The sequence below is a fragment of the Pristiophorus japonicus genome, chromosome 11 (assembly GCF_044704955.1).
Source record: "Pristiophorus japonicus isolate sPriJap1 chromosome 11, sPriJap1.hap1, whole genome shotgun sequence".
Classification (NCBI taxonomy): domain Eukaryota; kingdom Metazoa; phylum Chordata; class Chondrichthyes; family Pristiophoridae; genus Pristiophorus; species Pristiophorus japonicus.
The window spans coordinates 188,910,884-188,937,995 of NC_091987.1; the positions used below are offsets into that span (position 1 = coordinate 188,910,884).

Consider the following 27,112-nt stretch of genomic DNA (forward strand, 5'->3'; position numbering starts at 1 on the left):
GCTTTCAAATTCCTCGGCTGCATTTTCTAGGTATCGCATTTTGTGCAGAAAGAGCCATTTCCCCTCGGTTGACAATCCGTTTCCTCTGGCCCAAGAACCTGCCCTTATAGAGAGCAGCAAGTACAACTGAAACAGCTGATCCATTTTCACTCGTGTACTCCTGCCACAACTCTGGTGGGATTGTGCTGGAAGATTATTAGAAATACGCCAAGATACCAAGGCAACAAAGGCGGTAGTGAATCACCTCTCCTGGAAAGGGGCATTGGGCACTCTTTACCCTTACGCTGGGTGGCAGCTGCACCTGTGTTTCTGGGCTGGTGGTTGCCCGAGATGGGATGGGCAGCTGCCAGCCCCATGCGCATATAGTGCACTCCCACTGAGCCAGCAATGGGATTCAGCAAGAGGGGGCTTCACAGCACAGATTGCAGCCCGTCTAAGTATTCGTTCATCTCTCGCCATATGTGGGACACTGCTGACACATAATGGGTGCTGCACTTCAGAAACAATTTATCGTGGGAAGTACTTTAAAATATTTCAGCATTGTAACAAACTAGATAAATACTTTTTTGTTGTTAACGGAGAGGGAAGGCTTGTTGAAAATTCAGACGTAGGTCCTATGGGCCCAAGTTTCGGGCCGCGCCTAAAACGGCACAGCCCGGACCTGGACGCCCGTTTTTCGCGCCAGAAAGTGCGCCTAAAAAAAACTTACCTATTCTCCGGCTCCCTGCAGGTCTTCTGCAGCCGGGCGCAGCGCAGCACAAGCTGCAGGGGGCGGAGCCAGGTCCCTGCGCTGAAAACAGTGCCGGGACCTCTGCACATGCGTGCTACAGTGGGCACGCATGTGCAGTAGCTCCAGGCGCCCAAAACTGTGGGAGGGGCCCGAAGCACGCAGCCCCTAGCCCTGGCCGAATGGCCTCACTGGGGCTGTGTGCATAAGGCTCCTCCCACCAGACCGGACCCGACCCGAGACCCCTGCTCCCCGCCCCCCCCCGGACCTCCGCGACTCTCTCTTTCCCCCCCCCCCCCCGACTCTCTCTTTCCCCCCCCCCCCCCCCGACCTCAGCGACTCTCTCTTTCCTCCCCCCCCATCCGGACCTCTGTGACTCTCTCTCTTTCCCCCACACCCCCCCCCGACCTCCGCGACTCCCCCGAGACCCGATGCCACCTACCTGTAAATCCAGCCCAAGGTCTTGGGCCCGGCCGTTCAGCCTCCTTCTCTCCTTCCCTCCCTCTTCTCTCCTTCCCTTCCTCCTCTCTCCTTCCCTCCCTCCTCTCTCCTTCCCTCCCTCCTCTCTCCTTCCCTCCCTCCTCTCTCCTTCCCTCCCTCCTCTCTCCTTCCCTCCCTCCTCTCTCCTTCCCTCCCTCCTCTCTCCTTCCCTCCCTCCTCTCTCCTTCCCTCCCTCCTCTCTCCTTCCCTCCCTCCTCTCTCCTTCCCTCCCTCCTCTCTCCTTCCCTCCGTCCTCTCTCCTTCCCTCCGTCCTCTCTCCTTCCCTCCCTCCTCTCTCCTTCCCTCCCTCCTCTCTCCTTCCCTCCCTCCTCTCTCCTTCCCTCCCTCCTCTCTCCTTCCCTCCCTCCTCTCTCCTTCCCTCCCTCCTCTCTCCTTCTCTCCCTCCCTCCTCTCTCCTTCCCTCCCTCCCTCCTCTCTCCTTCCCTCCCTCCCTCCTCTCTCCTTCCCTCCCTCCCTCCTCGCTCCTTCCCTCCCTCCTCTCTCCTTCCCTCCCTCCCTCCTCTCTCCTTCCCTCCCTCCCTCCTCTCTCCTTCCCTCCCTCCCTCCTCTCTCCTTCCCTCCCTCCCTCCTCTCTCCTTCCTTCCCTCCCTCCCTCCTCTCTCCTTCCCTCCCTCCCTCCTCTCTCCTTCCCTCCCTCCCTCCCTCCTCTCTCCTTCCCTCCCTCCCTCCCTCCTCTCTCCTTCCCTCCCTCCCTCCTCTCTCCTTCCCTCCCTCCCTCCCTCCTCTCTCCTTCCCTCCCTCCCTCCTTCCTCTCTCCTTCCCTCCCTCCCTCCTTCCTCTCTCCTTCCCTCCCTCCCTCCCTCCTCTCTCCTTCCCTCCCTCCCTCCCTCCTCTCTCCTTCCCTCCCTCCCTCCCTTCTCTCTCCTTCCCTCCCTCCCTCCCTCCTCTCTCCTTCCCTCCCTCCCTCCCTCCCTCCTCTCTCCTTCCCTCCCTCCCTCCCTCCTCTCTCCTTCCCTCCCTCCCTCCTCTCTCCTTCCCTCCCTCCCTCCCTCCTCTCTCCTTCCCTCCCTCCCTCCTCTCTCCTTCCCTCCCTCCCTCCCTCCTCTCTCCTTCCCTCCCTCCCTCCCTCCTCTCTCCTTCCCTCCCTCCCTCCCTCCTCTCTCTCTCCTTCCTTCCCTCCCTCCCTCTCTCCTTCCCTCCCTCCCTCTCTCCTTCCCTCCCTCCCTCTCTCCTTCCCTCCCTATATCCTCTCTCCTTCCCTCCCTTCTCCCCCTCTCCCCTTCTCCCCATCCCCCTTCTCCCCCTTCTCCCCCTCCCTCTCCCCCTCCCACCCCACTTCTCCCCCTCCCCTCACTGTCAGAAACACAGACACTGACAGACAGAGAGTGAGAGACACACATACACAGACAGACAGATAGAGACACTGACAGAGACACACTGGGGGGCCGTCCCAGCACACTGTTGGAGGACTCCCGGTGCTGCAGTCGGTAAGTAGAAAATGTTTGTTTTATTGATTTTTTTAAAAAAAAATTATTTCTTATTAATTTTTTTGATTGATTTATTGGTTGATTTATTGATGTATTTATAATTTATTATTGATGATGGCTCTTTATTTGTAAAACTGAAGTGTTTAATGTTTGTAAACTTCCCTTTAAACCCTAGCACCCCATTCCCTACGCCTAATTTGTAACCTGCGTCTGATTTTCTAAAGTGTAGACAAGGTTTTTTCGAACGTACAAAAATCTTCACTTACTCCATTCTAAGTTAATTTGGAGTAAGTTTTCACTGCCGAAACTTTGAAAACAGGCGTAAGTGGCCGGACACGCCCCCTTTTGGAAAAAAAAATTCTGTTCCAAAGTGAAACTGTTCCAACTGACTAGAACTGGAGCAAACTAAATGCCGACAATTTAAATTTCTAAGATACTCCGTTCTACACCAGTTGCTCCAAAAAATCTGGAGCAACCAAGGCCGAATCTTGGGCCCTTTGTCATGATGTAGTACTGTGTGCTTTCAGCAATTTTTTAGTTTTCATTTCATAGCTCCTGCAACTGTAGAATTTTGTTTCTCCAATTGCCCCCATTTTCTTGACTTTTTCCTTTGTGTCATCTTACCAACATGTTTATTTGCTCTTCCTTTGTTCTTTTAATGCCTTTCCATTGCCTCACTGAGATGACCTTTTTACATCGTTGGATCGTTTTCTATTCAGCAGTTTGTATTTAACCCATTAATACCCTCTCTATGGACCCAAACTTGGTCCACGTGTTTTTTCGGCGCACACACGTGAGATGCGCCGATTTCCTAGGATCAAAACAGCGGCAAAAAGATGTCCCCGGATTCTGGTCCCTTGGTTGACTCTCCGGGGGCTTGGCACGGCGTGACGAGTCCATTGGGGGGCGGAGCTAGGGCCTTGCACCTAAAAGAGTGCCGGCAGCTGTTCACATGCGCAGTAGAGCGTTTGTGCATGCGCAGTAGCTCCTCCCATGATGATGTGATGGGTCCCGCCCCTATCTCGGGCCGAGTGGTCTGCTGCACAGGCCGGCCTGCTGCCTTCCCCGCGCTGAGACTACAAAAAACAGGTTGGTGCGGGGAGACTTTTGATTGGGGGGGGGGGCGGAAGAGAAGGAGAGTTTGATCCAGAGGGGAGGAGAGAGAGGAGAGTTTTGATGGCGGGGGCCAGGGGAGAGAGGAGAATTTTAATGGGGTGGGAGGAGGAAGTGATAACTGTGTAGCCAGTAATTTTAATGAGCTTACTCAAGACTTTCCTTAACCCTGTTGATGAAAATACTTTCCTACGAGCAGGAGGTACTTCTATTTTTTATTTGGATATTTTGAAAAAATTATGTAAATATATTTTGTCTCTTTACTTTTATTTTTGTAGTTTAAGCTTACATAAATGCTTGTTGTATAGTAAATTAACTTTGCGAAGTTTGTCAGTCCTGTATAGCTGTTTGATCCTATTCACATTCTTTAGTCAATTCATTAAGTACCTTCCTACGCTGATTTCTTAACTATCTGCAAGGGTTTTCTGTGCGGCCACAAGAGGCCACATACGCTGGCCTAAGTTAGTTTGGAGCAACTATTAGCTGTCCAAACTGGCTTAAATGGCCAAAATGGGCATAGGTGGCTGGTAACGCCCCCTTTTGAACAAAACAAAATAATACTAAAAAAATCCCAACTAATTCATTTACACTGGCGCAAATTGAATGTGCAAAATGGGCATTTTTAAGATACTCCAGAAAAATCAAGTTGCTCCCTAAAAAATAGAGCAACTCCTTGGAAATTTTGGAGTATTTGTTGTTTCTTGTCTTTCCCGTTTCTAACCCGACTAAAATACTTGCCAATCTATCGGGTTTCAGTTCAGATGAAGGGTTACACCCAAAACACTAACTTGCCTTTTCTCTGCCTTGATGTAGATTAGCGTGCTGTATATTACCAGCATTTTTTGTTTTTGTTCCAGATTTTGAGCATTTGCAGTTTTTTTAAATAAATAAAAGCATTATTTATTCTATTTTTATAACATAGCTATAAAAATTACCATAAATCAGCATGCAACATAATTGCATGACTGGAAGGTGATGAGAAACCAGTCTTGTTAACTGTATTATCAGATAACTAGTATTGAAAAAAGGGGAAGGATGCACAACAGTGTAGATCTTGAATTTTTCTCATGTTGGTCAAATTAGAATAAAATATCTTGTAAGCTGCAGTTAGAAAAGCAGAGTGATTACATTAATATTTATAGGTCTAACTCATTATAAGGATATTAGTGAATAATATGTATCAGTTCCCAACTTGCACGTATACTTTCTGTAGCCTGTTGTAATATTTATGAGATATCCTTACTGTGTCTCTTGTGCTGTACTTCCAGCATGTTTATGCATAAATTTGGGCTTGCAATAACTCTTTGTGAAGGTATATGGGAAAACATGGGTGACAGCCACAACTTCTGTCCAGAGAGGTTTAGAGTAATGTAAGATCATTTACAATCATGTCTATGTGAAAAGATAAGCTTGCACTTATACCGTGTTTTTCACAACCTCGGGACGTCCCAAAACGCTTTACAGTCAATGAAATACTTTTGAAACAAAAGCAAAATACTGCGGATGCTGGAATCTGAAATAAAAACAGAAAATGCTGGAAATCTCAGCGGGTCAGGCAGCATCTGTGGCGAGAAAAGCAGAGTTGACGTTTCGGGTCGACGACCCTTCATCAGTACTCTTGAAATGTAGTCACTGTTGTAATGTAGGATTCATGGCAGCTAATTTGTTCACAGCAAGCTCTTACAAGCAGCAATGTGATAATGGTCAGGTAATTAGATTTTTGGTGTTGGATGAGGGATTAGAGCCCTGAACTTGGTGGAAGCTAAGTGCCGCACTAAGGACCGCTGAGATACCTGATGGTACTTTGGGCGGGAGATTCGTGGAAAAGCCTAGGAAGGACCACCCGGCGGTAAAACAACGACTTCCACTGCTGGGTGGCAGTGGGCGGGACCTCCCAATATCTGTGCCAAATGCAATTCTCGGCAAAGTACCACCGAGGATTGAGTCGGGCCCAGGGAGGGGGGAACATATAAAATTTTAAATTTAAAAAAAAAACCACTGCAAAACCTTCAGGGGACCCCATCCACCTGAAGCGCTGGGGGAAAAAAAAGGAAAAGAAGTTTCCTAACTTTTTTTTTGCAGGTCTTCTTGCTTAACACTGAGGTTAGACCTGCCTCCCCTGCTCCAGCGGACACCCGCCTGGACCAAACTGTCAGCTCAGCGGGCGGGAGGACACTTATGTCAGTTGCGCGCCAGCGGACAGTTCCCAGCCGGCGTGAGGCTTCCTCCAAACTCACTCGGAGGGGAGACCGCCCAGAAAACTCGCCGGCTGTTGGCGGTAGCGGGCGGTGAGTGCACCAAGTTCGGCCCCATGATCTTTTACGTCCACCTGAGAGCAGACGAGGCTTCGGTTTAACATTTGATCTGAAAGATGACACCTCCGACAGTGTAGCACTTCTTCAGCACTGTACTGGAGTGTCAGCCTAGATTTTGTGTTCAAGTCCCTGGTGTGGGACAATGAACCCACAACCTCTGACTCAGAGGCAAGAGTGCTACCCACTGAGCCACAGTTGATACGCGCTGACGAATCATCACGAGTGCTTCAGTTGACACTCTTCAATTTACAATTAGATGCAACAGTTGGTGCACCACAAGCACGCTCTGAAGAATCACTTCCTTGCCTGGTGGACCAATTGCTTACTGATATTGTGAAGCCCCTTCAACTTTCTGTGACACATTTGAGGAGACTTGAGCATTCCCGTTAGTGCATTGAAAATGAAGTAATTCAGTCCACATTCATTTTTACCCATTTCCTGTATGAGACGCTTCACATTTTAATCAATCTGTGTAAGATAATAATCTGGAATTATTTCAGCAATTTGTTTCAAAAGCCGTACAAGGATCTATATATAATGCTTCAAGACTGGGCCAGATAATCTTACTTCAGAATTGGCCGCAGCGTGAGCTATAGTTCATCATTTGTCAGTTAAAAAACAACAGTCCTGAATTTGCTCGGACTCTGCTGCCGCAACCCCATAACTTTGTCGCACTTCCAGCAAAGATATGGGGTGCAGCAGGAGAAGCCCCCCATGAAATTCGCCCCGCAAAGTCATTCACCAGAGAGTTACATGGTTGCAAATAACAACCATGTAACTCTCTGCTATCTCATATCATCATTTCCTCCTTAGCTTTGTGGCTGCAGCTGGCCATCTGTTGCCTGTCTCAGTTCTTCCTCGTCCCACTGAACACTCGGAAGTGCTGAGCTGCGGAAAAGATTGGGAGGAGCCAGTGGGACCCTGCGCTTGCCCAGTGCATGTCGAGCCCCGCTCATTTGCATTCAGACTCGCGGGCAGGACATACGTGTGTGTGTGAGTCGGGTGAGGGCTATAACTCCCGGAATGAGTCAAGTAGCCTGCCATTCACTCTCTAGGCTCAGACATGAAGATTGGCCACTTGGGTGCGGCATCATATACAACCATGGAACTCAAGTATCAGTCAGGATATGAGAGGAGGAAATTGTAGGAAGAAAAGTTTTTGAAAGTGAATAGCAGCGTGATCAGTCAAACACAATATGGCCACTAGTAGAAGGTGTAACAAAACTAGTAGATGCACTGATGAAGACTGCAATCCTGAAATAAACAAAACCTGTAGGTGGGACTGTAAGAAATGACTGTGAGAAACCATGGATTGCATAGCAGGTACGTAATTGCCATTATAAATCAAAGTACGCTGTGGAAGACTAAAGCCAATGTGTAAAATGCAAAAATGGTAGGTGAAAAATGGGTATCTTCCGAATAGTATTCTACTTTCCTGGTTTCATTTTATGATTTTTGATTTTGCGCTCCCAATGCTAAGCCACGCTGAACGGAAGTGCAGGTCAGAGATAGAATTTTAATACTACCACCCTGATTCTCCCATCCCAAGCTCCCGTTTAGCAAAGCTCAGTGCTGGGAGAATAAATTGTTATCTTTTTATTCCAAACCAGTTTTGACCAATGCTGCATTGCTCACATTATTAACATTCCAAAGGATTTGCTACTCGCACAACATTACACGTCACGGTAGCATTGTGACATTGTGGCATTAGAGTGAGACCCTCACTGATGGATGGTCCTTCAACAGTCTTTAAAATCATAGGATCACACAGCACAGAAGGAAGCCATTTGGTCCATCTTGCTTATGCTGGCTCTTTGAAAGAGCTTTCCAGTTAGCCCCAATCCCCCGCTCTTACCCCACAGCCCCAATCCCTCACTCTTTCCCCATAGCCATGCAATGTTTTCCTCTTCAAGTGTTGATCCAATTCCCTTTTGAAAGTTATTTAATTATTTATTATTCATTTTTAATTATTCAAAATTGACTAAACAATTACACTTTTGAACATCAGTTTAAACTGTGAATGCTGATGTTACATTCTGTGAAATCAATGGGAATGGCAGGACTGACATATGAAGAAAGACTGGATCGACTAGGCTTATATTCACTGGAATTTAGAAGAATGAGAGGGATCTCATAGAAACATATAAAATTCTGACTGGATTGGACAGGTTCGATGCAGGAAGAATGTTCCCGATGTTGGGGAAGTCCAGAACCAGGGGTCACAGTCTAAGGATAAGGGGTAAGCCATTTAGGACTGAGATGAGGAGAAACTTCTTCACGCAGAGAATTGTGAACCTGTGGAATTCTCTACCACAGAAAGTTATTGAGGCCAGTTCGTTAGATATATTCAAAAGAGAGTTAGATGTAGCCCTTACAGCTAAAGGGATCAAGGGGTATGGAGAGAAAGCAGGAATGGGGTACTGAAGTTGCATGATCAGCCATGATCTTATTGAATGGTGGTGCATGCTCGAAGGGCCGAATGGCCTACTCCTTTCTATGGCCCCAAGTTTCCACATGATTTGCTCCTGATTTTTAGGAGCAACTGGTGTAGAACGGAGTATCTTAGAAATCGGAATTCTCCACATTTAGGCCCCAAGTTTCCACACGCGGCAAAACAGGCGCCCACGTTTTTCGCGCCGGAAACGGCGCCTGAATAAAAAAGGTGCTAGTCTCGAGCGCTTTGCAGCTCGATGTCAGCTTGACGCGGCGCCCAGGGGGCGGAGCCTACCACTCGCGCCGATTTTGTAAGTAGGAGGGGGCAGGTACCATTTAAATGAGTTTTTTTCGTGCCGGCAACCCTGCGCGTGCGCGTTGGAGCGTTCGCGCACGCGCAGTGTGAAGGAAACATTGGCACTCGGCCATTTTTGTAGTTCTTTGTAGCTGTTCAATTTTTAACATTTTTTAATAAAACCACATTGCCCTTCCATGATCAGCACTGAGGCTTCTTGCAGCAGTGAGAAGGCTGCAGGAAGCCTCAGAAGTTGAGGCAGCCGTTTCCCGACGGGCCCGACTGACGGCAGGGGAGGCCCCGCCCCTGCCGTCGGGAATAGCTGCCTCAACTTCTGAGGCTTCCTGCAGCCTTCTCACTGCCTCCCCCCGCTGTCTCCCCCCGCCTGCCATCAGGAACAGCTGCCTCCTCCCTGCTGCCGACGGTCGGGCCCTTACTGCCTCCGCCGCCCCCCCCCCCCTGCGTCGGGAACGGCTGCTGCCGTCGGTCGGGCCCTTACTGCCTTCCCTCCCCTGCCGTCGGGCGGGCCCTTACTGCCTCCCCCCCCTGCCGTCGGCAACGGCTGCTGCCATCGGTTGGGCCCTTACTGCCTCCCCCCCCCCCCCCCCTGCGTCGGGAACGGCTGCTGCCATTGGTTGGGTCCTTACAGCCTTCCCTCCCCTGCCGTCGGGAACGGCTGCCTCAACTTGTGAGGCTTCCTGCAGCCTTCTCCCTGCCTGAAGCACTTTCACACAGGTAGGAACATGGTTTATTTAATCTTTTCTTTGCTTATAAATTTTTATTCAATTTGGAATTATTTGTATAATATTTGTATAAGTATAAATAAGGATTTATTGTAGAATGTAATGACTTCCCTTCCCCCCCCCCCCCCTCCCACCCACCTCGTTCCGGACGCCTAATTTGTAACCTGTGCCTGATTTTTTTAATGTGTAGACAACGGTTTTTCAGGCCTACAAAAATCTTCACTTGCTCCATTCTAAGTTAGTTTGGAGTACGTTTTCACTGTGGAAACTTTCAAATCAGGCGTCAGTGGCCGGACACACCCTCTTTTTGAAAAAAAAATTCTGTTCAAAAGTGAAACTGTTCTAACTGACTAGAACTGCAGAAAACTTAAATGTGGAGAATTGCGATTTCTAAGATACTCCGTTCTCCACCAGTTGCTCCTAAAAATCAGGAGCAAATCATGTGGAAACTTGGGGCCTTAGTTTTCTGCAGTTCTAGTCAGGTAGAACAGTTTCACTTTGGAACAGAATTTTTTTTTCAAAAGGGGGCGCGTCCGGCCACTGACGCCTGATTTCAAAGTTTCCACAGTGAAAACGTACACCAAACTAACTTAGAATGGAGTAAGTGAAGATTTTTGTACGCTAGAAAAAACCTTGTCTACACTTTAAAAAATCAGGCGTAGGTTACAAATCAGGCGTAGGGAATGGTGGGGGGGGGGGGTGTTTAAAGGGAAGTTTACACACATTAAACACTTCAGTTTTACAAATAAAGAGCCATCATCAATAATAAATGATAAATACATCAATAAATCAACCAATAAATCAATCAAAGAAAATTAATAAGAAATAATATATTTTTTTAAATCAATAAATAAAACATTTTCTACTTACCGACTGCAGCACCGGGAGCTTGGGGGGGTGGGGGGGAAGGAGAAGGGGGAGGGAGGCTGAACGGGCCGGGCCCGAGACTTCGGACAGGGCCCATCCCCAGCACCAGATTTACAGGTAGGTGGCATTGGGTCGGGTCGTGGGGGGGTGGTGGGAGGGAGGTCGATACGGTTCGGGTCGGGGGGAGCGAGGGAGAGGGAGGTCAGGTCGGGGGGAGGGAGGTCAGGTCGGATCCAGTCTGGAGGCGGGCAGGGGGAGGAGGGGGAGCGTGTGTCGGGTCCGGAGCGGGTGTCGGGTCCGGTCCGGGGGTGGGGGGGGGAAGCGGGTGTCGGGTCCGGGGCGGGGGGGTGAGCGGGTGTCGGGTCCGGTCCGAGGGCGGGGTGGGGGGGAGGGGGGTGGGAAGCGGGTGTCGGGTCCGGTCCGGGGTGGGGGAGCGGGTGACGGGGGCGGGGTGGGGGGGAGCGGGTGTCGGGTCGGGTCCGGGGGCGGTGGGGGGTGGAGCGGGTGTCGGGTCCGGTCCGGGTGCGGGGGGGTGCGCGGGAAGCGGGAGTCGAGTCGGGTCGGGAGGAAGCAGGAGCTGGCCGTGGGAGGAGCCTTATTCACGCAGCCCCAGTGAGGCCATTCGGCCAGGGCTAGGGGCTGCGTGCTTCGGACCCCCCCCACACAGTTTCGTGCGCCTGGAGCTACTGCACTTGCGTGCCCACTGTAGCGCGCATGTGCAGAGGTCCCGGCACTGTTTTCAGCGCAGGGACCTGGCTCCGCCCCCCCACAGCTCGTGCTGCGCTGTGCCGAGGGCCAGAGGACCTGCAGGGAGGTGGAGAATACGGAAAGTTTTTTTTCGGCGCGAAAAACAGGCACCCAGCTCTGGGGGGCGCCTTTTTCGCCGCATGTGGAAACTTGGGGCCTATGTTTCTATGTTTCTAAGAGTAACTGAGAATGATGATGCAAGAGACCTAAATAACACAGCGATTGAAGTGATAAGGTCTTCAACGTACCTCTGTTATTGATTCTATTTACTGATACTAATTCACACAGTCCACCCAGCTAGTTCCACCAATAACATTATCCATACAAAACAAGAAACAAACAAATATATTGAAAGTTAATCACAATTCTATTTTGATGTCTTCTAAAAATGAAACACGGGCCCTAAATGTTCTCCGACTGGGCTGCTGTGAGTTCGTAAAAAGTGCTACAGACACTCCGTATGCGCAAATAAATAAGGTTTTTATCGCCTTTCTGGCAGTGCAATAGGAGAAAATCTGAGGAAATTTAGCGTCTCAGTGTCTGTGAAATTGAAAGCTTACCTCAGTACAGATGGTGCAGAATAAGATTCTGCTGGTTACCTTGTGACTATGTAATTTGCAAATTTAAATAAAAACTTGTATTTCTATAAGCTGCTCATCACAGCTCTCAGAAACATCTCAAAATGCTTTGCATACAGTTGATTACTTTGGAAGAACAACGACTTGTCACCTAGCAACCATTGTGTGCACAGCAAGATCCCACTAAGAGCAGCAAGATGAATGCTCAGCTGATTTGTATTTTGGTGGTGTGAGGGACACAGAGAACTCAAGCACCCTGCTCTTCTTTAAATAGTGCTAAGGGGTCTTTAACATCCGCACAAGCTTGATTTAACTTTCCATCCACAGTGTGAAACCTCTCACACGCACTGAGTGTGCTTTCAGTACACGACCGAACTGTCAGCCTCGATGTGCTAAAAACACGAGTGTGGCTTGAACCCACAAACTTCTGATCAGTAGCAAATGTTCCACCAACTGAGCTAAGCTGACATGAAAACTACACAGTGCAGTGCTGTGGTAATGTAGTCAGCAGTAATATCTGTGATTGAAATGTTCATATTGGTTCCATGAAGTATTGGACTATTTAAAACTGTTTTGGGGGCTGGGATGGTACTTTCAGAATACTAGTTTTAACAGAATCCATTAGAGACCCAAAGCATGCAGTTATATTGATGACTTGTGTTAATGATCTACAGAAAGACACTTAGATGAAATTGTTACATGTACAGCACATATGCTCATTGCTGCAAAGACTGAACAACAGCCATTGTGAAATAACATTCATGTCGGTGACACCATTTTTATTAATGGATTTCTTATATTTTCTAGGTAGGTTTGTTTTTGAAAGTGCTCAAACGCGCACCTATACCATTGATTAGTTATGATAGGAATGGATGAAGGTTGTTTCTCCAGAAATCAGAAGTACAGTGCCTTTAATACCTGTACTTGGAAACCTTTCTATGATGACCACCTTTGGGATTGCCTTGAGATTTTTTTTAAAATATACAGCTAAGCATCTAAAACAAACTTGGTTTCAGCCATTAAGTTTATTGTTGGGAGCAATGTTCTCCAAACAGGTGGGTAAGTTTCATTAAAGGGTATCACCACTGAATCCAGATTGTGGCTTCTCCTGAACCTCCAGGTCAGTATAGTGCTGGAGCAATCTGACACCTGGAAAAGCTGAGTCTGAAGGGAGTTTGAATTCATGGTTTGGCTTCCTATAGAAAGTAGAATCCTAAAGAAACAGTTGGATGCTGTGATGGAGGACTGTAGACTGTGATGAGCTAAATAGTCTATCTAATGAAGCATGCCCTCTGTTGGGACAACAAAAGTCAACCATTGCTGATACCTCTGGAGTCGACTGTCCTATCATCACATGTAGAAGTTAGGGGCTGCTAGAAAACTTTAGATTCTAAAGTATTTTAAAAAATTTCTTTCCCCAGATCCAGCTAATGAATCCATCGAACTGAGGTAAGAATTATTGTTAAATTTGGTTACTGATCTTTTTTTGCAGCCACTTTCATGCCGACTCGTGCTTTCAACGTGACAAGAAATTATGTTGGAAAAGAATGTTTTAACTTAATATATATAATATATGTTTAATTAGATACATTTATTTCATTTTCTGTCAGAACATGCAAATAGCAGCTCACTTGAAAGTATATTATATCATTTCCAATGTCCAACATCTTACTGCCAGATCTCCTGGTTCTCTCATTCCGCTCACACCACCAGATGGATTAATTATAGTGCAGAGTTTCCTGAAATGGCATAACTGGCAAGTCATCAGGTCAGCGAGTTACACCAGAATTTCCTGAGAATCTCATTAGCATACCCCGGAATGTAAAAGCCGGTGTGAAATAATTGGAAATCAATGCAAATAATAGGGGCCTGAGGAAAGCACCAAACTTCGACCATATTCCTTCTTCAAGTCTCTCTTCATGCATAAAAATTAATGTTTGAAGCTGTCAACCCATCCTTTATGCATAGTAGGCACTGAAAATGCAAGAAAATACAATCGTAGAAGCTTTTCAATTAAAAAGGGCCCATCTAGTGCCCCCAGGTTTCCATAGTAAGATGAATGTTTTCTAGTAATGATTAAATTACCATTCTATTTCAGTCCTTCTAAATGAACTATATTTTAAGGTACAGTTCCTCCTTTTCCCCCTCCTGTGATTTTGCTTTCTTTCAAATCTCAATTTAGACTTTTTATAAAAATCATTTGAAAGCTTAAAACTTTTAGCTCATTATTTTGGAAGGGGGTTTAATTTGGTGATATAAGGTTGGATCACTGTTACGATTTGGTACATCTACAGATTCTTGTATTGACCCTGGACTGTTTTTCAGGTAACATTTTGACATGAGTCCTTGCGTTAGAGTGTTGTGTGCAGCAGAACAGAATAGCACAAAGGTTCAGTAGCATCTTTTTGGTCAGAGTGGAGCTTGAAATTCAAGTGCTTTGAAGCATGCACAGAGTTCTGCTCCTCAATATTCAAATGGCAATTATATTTTTAGTTTGGCAAAGATCTGAAATCTAAAATATTTCAGATATTGAGACTATTTCCACTGAAGCAGAGAAGGCAAAGAGGAGCTTACATGGAGGCGATTTAAAAATATGAAAGGTATTGTTGGGGCAAATAGGGAAAGGCACTTTCCTCTGAAGGGGGAAAATCAGCGACAAAGGAACATCAATTTAATATATTCACTGAGAGTGAGAAGAAAGGTTAACAATTTCTGTATGCAGAGGGTTTTAGAGCCTGGACTACTTTGCTACAAAGAGTAGTTGAGGCAGAGAGAATTGTACTTCTTAAGGGAAACAAAGAATAAAGCAGAGGAAGATCCAGAATGATAAAGAAAGATCAGACCACGGGGATTCGTTTTGGATGATCTATCAAAGAGCTGACACAGACAAGATGGACTGAAAGGCCTATTCTTGTGCCAAGAGTTTCTGTGCGATAGTCTTTGCTAACACTATAATGTCTAAAAATAAGTTGATTTTAAATGTGATACTAAGATTGCAGATGGAAGAACTATGGACAGATGTGTTGTAGGCTGGTTTCTCGTGGCATAATTTCAGATTTGCGATGTACATTTCTTATTGTGAAAATTAAAATGCAGAACTGGAGAATTGTACAGAATCCTGGAGCTCTTAATTAACAGCCTTCGAGAATGAGCCTGTAATCTTGTGCTTTTGACGGAGATGCAGGGTGCAGCACTAACCTTAAATGGTTAAACATTTCAGAGCAGAGCAGTATGCTGTGTTAATTCAGTGACATTTGGTGGCCTAATTCGACTCAGAACTGTTGACAAAACCACAACTAATGAATGGCAGACCGTGTTTGCTAACTGAAGTAAATTGATATCACGGTCCTGCAGATTAAAATAGCTGATACATTAACAATGATGTTAGCAAGCGTGCCAGCTAACAACAGTGGGTTGCATAAAAATACAGATCACTGCTTAGTGATAATGAAATGGTTATTTGCCATCGTTATTCAACCGAGGGCTGATATAACTTGTGCTTTGACGAATGTTGCCTTGCCTTTCCTCCTCACTATGTTACAGAGAGATGCTCTATGATTATCATTTGATTGGCTAAAGTCCAACAGCAACCCAGTGGGAATGAATTCTGACATTCCGCATCTTCCAGTCATTAATTTTGCCTTTTTTTTTACAATGTTTCTTTTTCCAAAAGGTTATATTGATTGGGATAAGAGAGGAATCTTATCTGCGGTAAACTTCTAAGCTCCTATTTTGTAAGAATGATAAAAATGGTGTAGTGCTGGTCACTTGCATCATCAGCTTAGGGCCTGGACTGCGCCATACCAAGCCATGCCACCCCATGTCAAGCCATGCCAAATTGTGATGGGAATCCTTCCTTCTAACTTGAATAGGCTACTGGCCCATGAAAAGCTTGGGTGCAGAACTTGGCCATCATCCTGTGGCAACCTCCATGAATTTCAACAATTGGACCTGACACGGAACCTTTTTCTGATTGGCAAATTTTCCAAGAGTGTAGATGCAATTCAGATGGCCAACAGGACTCCACAGATAAACCCCTGGCGTTTATATAAAAAGGAAATTATTGACAACGCTGCAACTATTTGAGGGGCACAACAGCTATTGGGGCACCAGAGCTACCCTGACTGATGCCCACCAGGAACGCCCCAACAAAGCAGCAAAGCATGGACACAATGAAGCCCATGCCACCACACCTTAACAAATGCTTCTGTTGTTTGGACAGCACAGGAAGGTTGCTGCAAGATCATCAACATGTGGTGCATGCTTCACAGATTAGCCCTCCAAAGGGAATAGTGGCACAGCAGCCCAAAGGGGGCTAGGAGCAGAAACCCCCTGGAAGAGGAGCAGGTCCTCACAGAGGAAGCTGTTGTGCAGTGAGGAGCCAAACTGGTCTACAATTACTTTCAGAATGGACACCTCCTGCCACTGTGCAGCTGTGATTAGCTACGAAGTGCTGTGGGCTATCCTGAGGTTGTTAGAATCATAGAAACATAGAATGGTTACAGCACAGAAGGAGACCATTCAGCCCTTCGAGCTCATGCCGGCTCTCTGCAAGAGCACTTCAGCTAGTCCCACTCCCACATCCTTTTCTCGTAGCCCTGAATTTTATTTCCTTCAGATACTTATCCAATCCCCTTTTGAAAGCCACAATTAAATCTGCCTCCACCACTCTTCCTTTCAGACAGTGCATTCCAGATCCTAACCACTCGCTGCGTAAAAAAGTTTTTCCTCATGTCGCCTTTGGCTCTTCTGCCAATCACCTTAAATCTGTGTCCTTTGGTTCTCGACTCTTCGACCGATGGGAACAGTTTCTCTCTATCTACTCTGTCCAGACCCCTCATGACTTTCAACACCACTATCAAATCTCCTCTTAACCTTCTCTTCTCTAAGGAGAACAACCCCAGCTTCTCCAGTGTATCTACGTAACTGAAACACTATGGCCCCGATATTAGAGGCCTTGCAGCCCACTGCTGCTGAGTTTTGCTGCCGATCTCCCCTTTGTGCTAGTTTCCATTTGGGCTGGAGTGGGTGGGAGGGGAGTACCGCCGGGAACTGATGGCTGCTGCTGGCCAAATGGCGCATGTGTCCTCCCGCCTGCCGAGCTGCCAGCCGAGTGCAGGCGGGAGTCGGCGCCAGCAAAGGAAAGGACCGCTGCATGGAGGCAGGTCTAACCCCGACGGCAAGTATGAAGACCTGCAAAAAAAGGTTAATGAACATCTTTAAAAAGACTTTTTACAGCCTCTTACCTGGCTGGAGTCCCCTAAAGATGTTCCGGTGTTTATTTATTTTTCCGGTAATGTTTTTTATTTTCAGCTCCTCCACCCTCCCTGGGCCTGACTCCATCCTCGGCAGCACTTGGGCGGCAAGCACAGTAATTTTTTATTGGTCTAACTGTATTCCTCCTCCCCTGTTATCATCTGGTGGGTTGACCAATAGGATTATATTCTTTTCAACACTGGTGAGAAGGTTTCTATTTTAGCAGTGCTGATGTGTTAAAATTATAGCATGTACCACCTCAACAAACAGAGTAACAAAACTATGGTACAATGCTACATATTTAAATGCATATTTGAAAAAAAGACTACTTTAACCTACTCTAAGTGGAAAAGAAATCTGGACATAGGTGAACTTGGAAGGATTGTCCCCTTTATTTGCAACGCAATCTATCCAGCCACTTCATTACAATGCTAGGTCAGATAATACCAGCCACACGGCATCTCATTTACAAATGTCCTTAAAGCTGTGATGCACCATTTTGTAAGTAGCATTTTAATATAAATGTTGGTGACAGTTGTGTCCAGTTCTTATACCCACCGTTACTGGACCACAGAGGAATACAATACAGCTGATAGTGTTCTTTTCTGAAATACTCTAGTATCTTGAATCACATTGATTTTGTTTTATTTCCATCTGTTCAAGGCCAGAAACCGTGGGCAGGAGAGCAAATTGCAACAGTGAGATGGGTAGGTACATTGCATAGATCTGTGTTTTAAGTACAGTTAAGGGTGCATCTATGCAACAAAATGGTATCATTCTGTTTATCCTACGAACTATGGAAATACCATCTGATAGCTCTGCAATGTCCATCTATTCAATTAAATGTGTTATCTCTCAAAGAACATGTTGGAACAAGGAAAACAGCCCCATTTGTAAATGCTGGTGTATTCCAGATGTTAGGTGGACATCGTAACAGAAGTCATGCACAGGATGAAACAGCTGTAAAATGCTAGAGTTCATAACGCATGGTAGAGTTGCAACAAAAAGCAAGGTATTTCACCTTATCCAAAACAATAGGACTGGAGGACATGGCCTGCAATTGAAGAGGATCAATTCAAAACTAATCTGAGGAAACTTTCAGTGAGCAATTCGTAAATCTATGCAATAGGCTCTCTAGGGAGATGGTGGAAGCAGTTAGTATTGATTCATTCAAATGCAAATTAGATAGATTTCTTTCAGAAAATAAAATGTTGAGGTATAGTGTATGAGTAATTTGAGACATAGCGTGTGGTAAGCGTAGCATACTCGGGAGGAAAAGGGTGAATTTGGACCTATGGTTTGCAAAGCTTCCCACCACTGGGGGTTTTCCTTATGACAATTCTAAGTCCGTTGTAGACTAATTGATAGTAATTTATTGCTATGAATAGTCTACAACTTCATTATCATTATATCAGACTAGCAGGATGGTAGAAGACAAGCTAAATGAACCGTAGTCTTTTTTTTAAAAAAAATTCATTCACAGGAAGTGGGCGTCGCTGGCAAGCTTGGCATTTATTGAACATCCCTAATTACCCTCGAGAAGATGGTAGTGCCGCCTTCTTAAATACATTTGAGTGGCTTTCACAGGGCAGTTACGAGTCAACCACATTGCTGTGGGTCTGGAGTCACATATAGGCCAGACTGGGTAAGAGCGACAGATTTCCTGCCCTAAAGGACATTAGTGAACCTGATGGGTTTTTACGATAGTTACATAGTCACCATTACTGATACTAATTTTTTTATTCCAGATTTATTTAAATGAATTGAAATTCCACAGCTGCCGTGGTGGGTTTTGAACTCATGTCTCCGGATCATTAGTCCAGGTTTCTATATTACTGGTCCAGTAACCTAACCACTAGCAATAGCAATTCCTATGTTTCTTTGGTGGTTTAGTATATTGGTCCATTATAATAATAGCTGAACGACTGCTGAGGATTCTTTAAGAAAATCCAACTCTATCCAACTGATCCTGTTGTACCTCCAACACTGGGGGGTGGGACTGTATCTCGACAGAGTTTGTTCTTGCACTGGGTCATCAGCAAAGAGCAGAACAGAGACTACCCAAATGCAAACTAAATAAATTGGAAAGAATGTCACTACTGGCTGCTCTGGTATATATCTCAGTAACTGTTTGCATGTTCCCATTGGCAGAGGCTAGCAAGCTGCCTGCCTGTCCACTTTTCAACCAGAGAATCTATGTCAAACATGAGTACCTAGAAAGTGAGAATAATTTTCTTGAAATCATGGCAGAAGCTTCATCCAATGCAATGACCATTTCCTCATTCCACTCCTTGACTTCTGTTTTGTGAAACTTTGACCTTTAAGCATAATGGGAATTCAGATAGGGCGATATGAACCGTATGAATTCATTCCAGTAACATATTCTCCATGCCGTCCTGGCATGTGTAACACGATTGCATTAGCCTGTACTATTTACCTAGTTGCATCTCTTCGTATGTCTGTCATGCTAAGGCAGCATGTTAACTTATCGTAACTTGATACTCCCTTTTAAGTCATGATACTTCTTCTAGATTTCCTCCCAGGTGTTTGCAGATTCCACCCTAAGTTCCCTGTTCTATGATAGACTGCCACGCTCTTTGCATCTGATGCAAGCTTGTGAACTATTCCTCTTCCAACGTACCAAAAACTCACCATGCTTTTCAAATATGCTGCCAATCATGACTTTCATGTCCTGGTCAATAAAACATAAGAAATAATAGCAGGAGTAGGCTATTTAGCCCCTCGAGCCTGCTCTGCCATTCAATAAGATCATGGCTGATCTGATCATAGACTCAGCTCCACTTCCCTGCCTGCTCCCCATTACCTTTTATTACCTTATCTGTCTATCTCCACCTTAAATATATTCAATGACCCAGCATCTACAGCTCTCTGGATCAGAGAATTCCATAGATTTACAACCCTCAGAGAAGAAATTTCTCCTCATCTCAGTTTTAAATGAGCGGCCCCTTATTCTAAGAATATGTCCCCTAGTTTTAATTTTCCCAATGTGTGGAAATATCCTCTCTGCATCCATTTTGTCGAGCCCCCTCATTATCTTATGTTTCAATAAGATCAGCTCTCATTCTTCTGAACGCCAATGAGTATAGGCCCAACCTACTCAACCTATCTTCATAATTCAACCCCCTCTTCTCCGGAATCAACCTAGTGAACCTTCTCTGAACAGCCTCCAATGCAAGTATATCCTTCCTTAAATACGGAGACCAAAACTGCATGCAGTACTCCAGGTGTGGCCTCACCAATACCCTGTACATTTGTAGCAGGACTTCTCTGCTTTTATACTCCTTGCAATAAAGGCCAACATTCCATTTGCCTTCCTGATTATATGCTGTACCTGCATACTAACTTTTTGTGTTCCATGCACAAGACCCCCACGTCTCTCTGTACTGCAGCAATTTGCAATTTTTCTCCATTTAAGTTATAATTTGCTTTTCTATTATTTCTGCCAAAGTGGATAACCTCACATTTTCCCACATTATACTCCATCTGCCAAATTTTTGCCCACTCACCCAGCCTGTCTATATATCCCTTTGCTTAGTTGTTCCTAAGTTTTTATAGTGTCATTCTGGAAAAGGTTTGTACTTTCCACAGTTGTCGAAACAAAACATTTGACATATATACAGCTTCAATGCCAATATCTCCTTGATGAGTGTGAGAAGGGCATTACATTGTGCATCGCAATTGGGTGGTTTTCTTTCATTCCCACAATCTGATTTGTGTTTCAAGAATGAATTGGCAGAAAAATTGCACCCACCTGCTTTTTCGATTTCCAACCATTAAACCAATAAAAGCAAGGCAATTAATGCTTTCTTCATAAAATCTGGAAGTTAAGCGCCGACGTCTTTTGGCAAACCTCACCAACAGCAAGATACAGTGGTTTTAAATACGTCACTGATACATTCACTGATACATACAGGCAGAGCTACATTCATTTCCCGCAAAGCAATTGTGCTAAAGCATGCCACCTTAGATCAAAAAGAGATGTGTGCCCCTAAGTTACTCAGCATTTGGTTTCTATTGATTAACTGTGGTCAGTGCTGCAAAAATCATTTGCTAGAGCTCTTGTTCAATCCCATGTTTGAGGAATTGGCGGTTCTCAGCTGGGCTGCACTGGGGTGTCTACAACTGGCATCAGCTTTACTGCAGTAGAGAGAGAAAATAAATTACCCTGGGTGCCTTCTCCAGTGAGCACTGCTATAAAGGCATGCTCGGCTTTTATGGACCCGACAATTGAGCAATTACCCTTGACTCAATACTCAGGCTCAGCTCTGAATCTTTAATGGGAAAATCCACTTGAACACATAATAGGAATCTGTGAGTCTCAGGGTGGAGGTTAAGAATGAGCACTAAGGAATTACTAGTCCTGTCACTGCCTGTGGAACATAGCTCAGAATGGGTTGTTATCAGTGTTCTTTTTGGGGAGAGTTCTCCATTTTGAGATGACATCTCAAACAGCAATGTGATATTGACCAGATAATCTGTTGTGGTTAAAATGTTAATGGTTAAAATGAAGTCGACATAATTACTGAGGCGTACGAAAGCATGGGCATTACGCTAAACATTCGTACGACAAAGGTCCTCCACCAGCCTGTCCTCACCGCACAGCACTGCCGCCCAGTCATCAAGATCCACGGCACAGCCCTGGACAAGGTCGACCATTTCCCATACCTCGGGAGCCTCTTATCAACAAGAGCTGGCATTGACGACGAGATTCAACACCGCCTCCAGTGCAGCCTTTGGCTGCCTGAGGAAAGGAGTGTTTGAAGACCAGGCCCTCAAAACTGCCAACAAGCTCATGGCCTACAGGGCTGTAGTAATACCCGCCCTCCTGTATAGCTCAGAGACATGGACAGTAGACATCTCAAGTCGCTGGAGAAATATCACCAACGATGCCTCCGCAAGATCCTAAAAATCCCGTGGAAGGACATACGTACCAACATTAGAGTCCTCGACCAGACCAACATCCCCAGCATTGAAGCACTGACCACACTTGATCAGCTCCGCTGGGCAGGCCACGTCGTTCGCATGCCGGACACGAGACTCCCAAAGCAAGCGCTCTACTCAGAACTCCCTCACAGCAAACGAGCCAAAGGTGGGCAGAGGAAACGTTACAAGGACACCCTGAAAGCCTCCCTTAAAAAGTGCAATATCCCCACTGACACCTGGGAGTCCCTGGCCAAAGACAACCCTAAGTGGAGGAAGTGTATCTGGGAGGACGCCGAGCGCCTCGAGTCTCATCGCTGAGAGCATGCAGAAATCAAGCGCAAGCAGCGGAAAGAGCGTGCGGCAAACCTGTCCCACCCATCCCTTCCCTCAACGACTATCTGTCCCACCTGTGACAGGGACTGTGGTTCTCGTATTGGACTGTTCAGCCACCTAAGGACTCATTTTTAGAGTGGAAGCAAGTCTTCCTCGATTCCAAGGGCTTGCCTATGATGTTGTAGTGATATGATTGTACAGTACAACACGCCCTCAGTACTGCACTGGGGTGCAGGACTAGATAATAGAGAGAGAAGAAAGATTTTGAGAGTAAACTAGCAAGAAATATAAAAACAGACAGTAAGAGCTGATACAGGTATATAAAAAGGAAGAGAGTAGTTAAAGTATACATTAGTCCCTTAGAGGATGAGACTGGGGAATTAATAATGGGAAACAGGAAAATGGCAGAGACTTTGAACCAATATTTTGTATTGGTCTTCACAGTTGAAGACACTAAAAGCATTTCAATAATAATAGATAATCAAGGAGCTATAGAGAGGGGGGAACTTAAAACAATCACTGTCACTAGACAAAAAGTACTAGGCAAACTAATGGGACTAAAGGTGGACAAGTCCTCGGGACCTGATGGCTGTCATCCTGGGGTCCTTAAAATGAGCAGAGATAGTGAATGCATTGGTTGTAATCTACCAAATTCCCTGGATTCTGGAGAAGTCCCAGCGGATTGGAAAAGCACAAATATAACACCCCTATTTAAAAAAGGAGGCAGACAGAAAGCAGGAAACTATGGACCAGTTAGCCTAACATCTGTCATTGGGAAAATGCTGGAGTCCATCATTAAGAAAGTAGTAGCAGGACATTTAGAAAATCATAATACAATCAATGTATAACTTGGATGAAGGGACCTAGTGTAATGTAGCCAAATTTGCTGCTGATACAAAGACAGGTGGGAAAGCAAGTTGTAAAGAGGACACAAAGAATCTGCAAAGGGATATAGATAGTTTAAGTGAGTGGACAAAAATTTGGCAGATGGAGTATAATGTGGGAAAATGTGAGTTAATCACTTTGGTAGGAAGAATAAAAAAGCAAATTTTTATTTAAATGGAGAGAGACTGCAAAATGCTGCTGTACAGAGGGATCTGGGGGTCCTTGAACATGGAACACAAAATATTAGCATGCAGGTAAAAGCAAGTAATTACAGAGGCAAATGGAATGTTGGCCTTTATTGCAAGTGGAATGGAGTATAAAAGTAGGGAAGTTTTGCTACAACTGTACAGGGTGTTGATAAGATCACACTTGGAGTACTGCATACAGTTTTGGTCTCCTAATTTAAGGAAGGATATATTTGCACTGGAGGCAGTTCAGAGAAGGTTCACGAGGTTGATTCCTGAGATGAAGGGGTTGTCATATGAAGAAAGGTTGGGCTGATACTCATTGGTGTTTAGAAGAATGAGAGGTGATCTTATTGAAACATATAAGATCCTGAGGGGCTTGACAGGGTAGATGCAAAGAGGATGTTTCTCCTCGTGGGTGGATCTAGAACTAGAGAGCATAGCTTTAGAATAAGGGTCGCCCATTTAAAATGGAGATGAGGAGGAATTTCTTCTCTGAAGGTCATAAATCTTTGAAATTCTGTACCCCAGAAAGCTGTGGAGACTGGGTCATTGAATATATTTAGGGTGGAGACAGACAGACTTTTGAACGAGAGGGGAGTCAAGGGTTATGGGGACCAAGCAGAAAAGTGGAGTTGCAGTCAAGATCAGATTAACCGTGATCGAATTGAATGGCGGAGCAGGCTCGAGGGGCCAAATGGCCTACTCCTGCTCCTATTTCTTATGTTCTTATTTTTGTGCTCATGTCTTTGGAGTGGCACTTGAAAAAAAATTCATTCATGAAATGTGGGCATCACCAACAAGGTCAGCATTTATTGCCCATCCCTAATTGCCCTGGAGAAGGTGATGGTGAGCCGCTGCCTTGAATACACCTGAGTCAAACACATTGCTCTGGGTCTGGCGTTACCTATAGGCCAGAGCAGGTAAGGACGGCAGATTTCCTTCCCTAAAGGACATAGTGAATCAGATGTGTTTTTACGACAATCTGGCAGTTTCATGGTCCCCATTACTGACACTAGCCTTGTATTCCTGATTTATTTCATTAACTGCTGTGGTGGGAATTTGAACTCGTGTCTCCGGTTCATTAGTTCAGGCCTCTGGATTACTAGTCCAGTAAAGTAATCACTATGCTACCGTACCCACAACCTTGTGAGGCAACAGAGCTACCAACTAAGCCATAGCTGAAACACAACACAAGTATTTCTCTGCATTAGAATTGGTTATACAATTAAGCATATACATTTATTATTATTTTTGTTTCACGGACTTAATGTACTGAGCAACAATTCTCTCAAGATGAGGAGGTATCTTCGACAAGCATGTCGTGGTCGATGTTTCTCCTGCCTCGGTACTTTGTGTTCATTGCTGAAAATCCAGTTTCGCATTAGTTGATTGTATTAAATGAGACCAATACTTGCAGTGCTGCAGAAAGAAGCAGTGCTGTATTCCTACAGCGTTCACACCAAAATGTCTCCAGCGGCAGTTCACTGAATTTGGTTCTGAGGGAGCTGTCTGATGAAATCTCAGTGAGCTCTTCTAATAGCTTTGATGGGACAGAGGTTTGTACTTTAGTTTCAATGGGGCCCAATTTTGGCCATGACTTGCTCCAATTTTTTTGGAGTAAGTTGATTTTTCTGGCGTAAGTTTAAAAAACGCCATTTTCCCGAATAAACTTGCTCCAGAGTAACTCAGTTAGGTACAATTCTTTTAGTTGAGTTTTTTTTTCAAAAGGGGGCGTTCCCAGACACTTACGACAGTTTTGGCCATTTATGCCACTTTGGCCAGCTAAAACTTACTCCAAATCGACTTAGGTCAGCGTATGTGGCCAGCTCTGAAAAACATTGCGGGCAGTTAAGAAATTGGCGCAGGTTAGTACATTTAATGCACCAAGACTTACAAAGCACTAAACAAAGCACAAAAAGTAATCAGCAATTAGTTAATAAATAAAAAATACAAGGAAGCTGAGGACTTGCACCAAGACTTACAAAGCACTAAACAAACCACAAAAAGTAATAAGCAATCAATCAATAACAAATAAAAAATAGAAGTCCTACCTTTATGCCAGAAACAAGTTTTTTTTAAAGTCCCCCCCCCCCCCCAGCCCATCAAAACTCTCCTCCTCCCCCCCCGCCCCCACCCCCAAATCAAAACTCTCCTCACTAAACAAAGCACATCCATCAATAAATAAAAATAAAACTCAAGTCCAACCTCGGCCCAGGAAATCAGCAGGCCGGCCGGCCGGTGTGGGAGGCCATTCAGCTGGCGATAGGGGCTGTGAGCATCAGGTCCTAGCCCGCAGGACACACTGGGAGGGTGAGGAGCATGCGCGCAGACTCCACTGCGCATGCGCGCAGCTGCCGGCAGTGTTTTCTGCGCTGGGCTGTTGCTCCGCACCCCCCCCGACTGCACTATGTATGCCACGCTGGGACACCAGAGACTCGGCAGAGCAGGCAGGATGGGGCCACTTTTTTTCGGCGCCGTTTCTAGCGCGCAAAGTCGGCGCATTTAGGTGAGTGCGCTGAAAAAAGTGGTTGGGGAAAATTGGGCCCAATATTCTCACTAAAGGGGTTTGTAGCCCATAGGTGTGTAGCAAATTTTTCTGCTGTGAGTTTTGGAAAATTAAGTATTAACTTTGTTGTGCAGACCAGAAAGGTGCACTACGAACGGTGGTTTCATTACGTTGAAGTCAACATTTTTTTCTTCAACAAAAGAATATAAGTGCTCAAAAAAATACATAGTTTCCCCCCACAGGCAAGAACTTTCCAGACTTCGTTTCTTTTTGAAGACATCAATTCTGTCATGTTGTGCAAAAAAAACTGAGTTCTCCCACCTTGCAGAGTTTTATTCAGCTTATTCATTTCACTGACTATAACTGCGAGGGAACCCAGTTTAGCTCGCCACATGTCATCTTTCAGCACCTCTGCAAGTTCTGGCTTCTTATCAGCTATGAACGTTCCTTGAGGTTAAATATATGGGTAAGCATTCTGCCTCGAGATAGCCATCTCTGCACCCATTCACAAAGTGTAGCAAAACATCTTGGGCTAAATATTGATTTTGTAGCGCCCATTGTTTGGGTGTTATGAGTGCCGTTTGGGGTCCAAGTGTGTTGTCGTCCGTGCTGGGAGCATTTTGGAATTTATTCTCTATCTCCCTCTGCCACTGTAATACTCATACTCTGGTTCAATTTGCAGATACAGTATATGCCATAGTCAAGAGAAAGAGTATGTCATACAATCTGAAACATCCAACAGGTAAGTTAAACTTCATCGACTTAAAACCTTTCTGTATCTTAATACTACAATGGATGTTTTATATATTCTTTTTTATCCCCAGAAGAAATATATGTTAATGACTGCAACAGTGTAGAAGAGGAAGATGAAGAAGTGCCATATGCAGACATTGTCATTTATAATCCAAAGCGACCACACTACAACCAACAGCTCAAGGTATTAATATTATAACCAGTATAACCTTCCTTATTAATTTATACTTTACATACATTAAGCCCATTACCCATCATGGGATTGTCAGAAGTCAATCAGCGTCCCTGCAGAATAAATATACCCAGTGAAGCATTGTGCACTTCTCCACTGAATGAAAGTCCTACCTGTTTCTTCAAGTGAGGATGGATTCATTAAATTCACCTTCATTGACCAGAAGTCCCTCTTTACAACTGGGCCTGCAGTGAGGGAAAGAAATGTATTCAGAGAGTGATTCTGATAGTACAGGAAATTATAGTCAGTTAGGCTTCTTAACTTCATGT

The 27,112-nt window shown here is 45.3% G+C and overlaps 1 protein-coding gene across 1 annotated transcript in view; it reads left to right on the forward strand.

Annotated features, from left to right (window-relative positions):
• Positions 1-27,112, forward strand: part of LOC139275658 (sialic acid-binding Ig-like lectin 14) — an 80,890-nt gene that overhangs the window by 43,283 nt on the left and 10,495 nt on the right. Inside the window, exons 6-9 of the mRNA XM_070892825.1 lie at positions 13,168-13,195; positions 17,666-17,709; positions 26,541-26,600; positions 26,686-26,795. Of these exons, the coding sequence (XP_070748926.1) occupies positions 13,168-13,195; positions 17,666-17,709; positions 26,541-26,600; positions 26,686-26,795 (242 nt within the window). The remainder of the gene's footprint in view (positions 1-13,167; positions 13,196-17,665; positions 17,710-26,540; positions 26,601-26,685; positions 26,796-27,112) is intronic.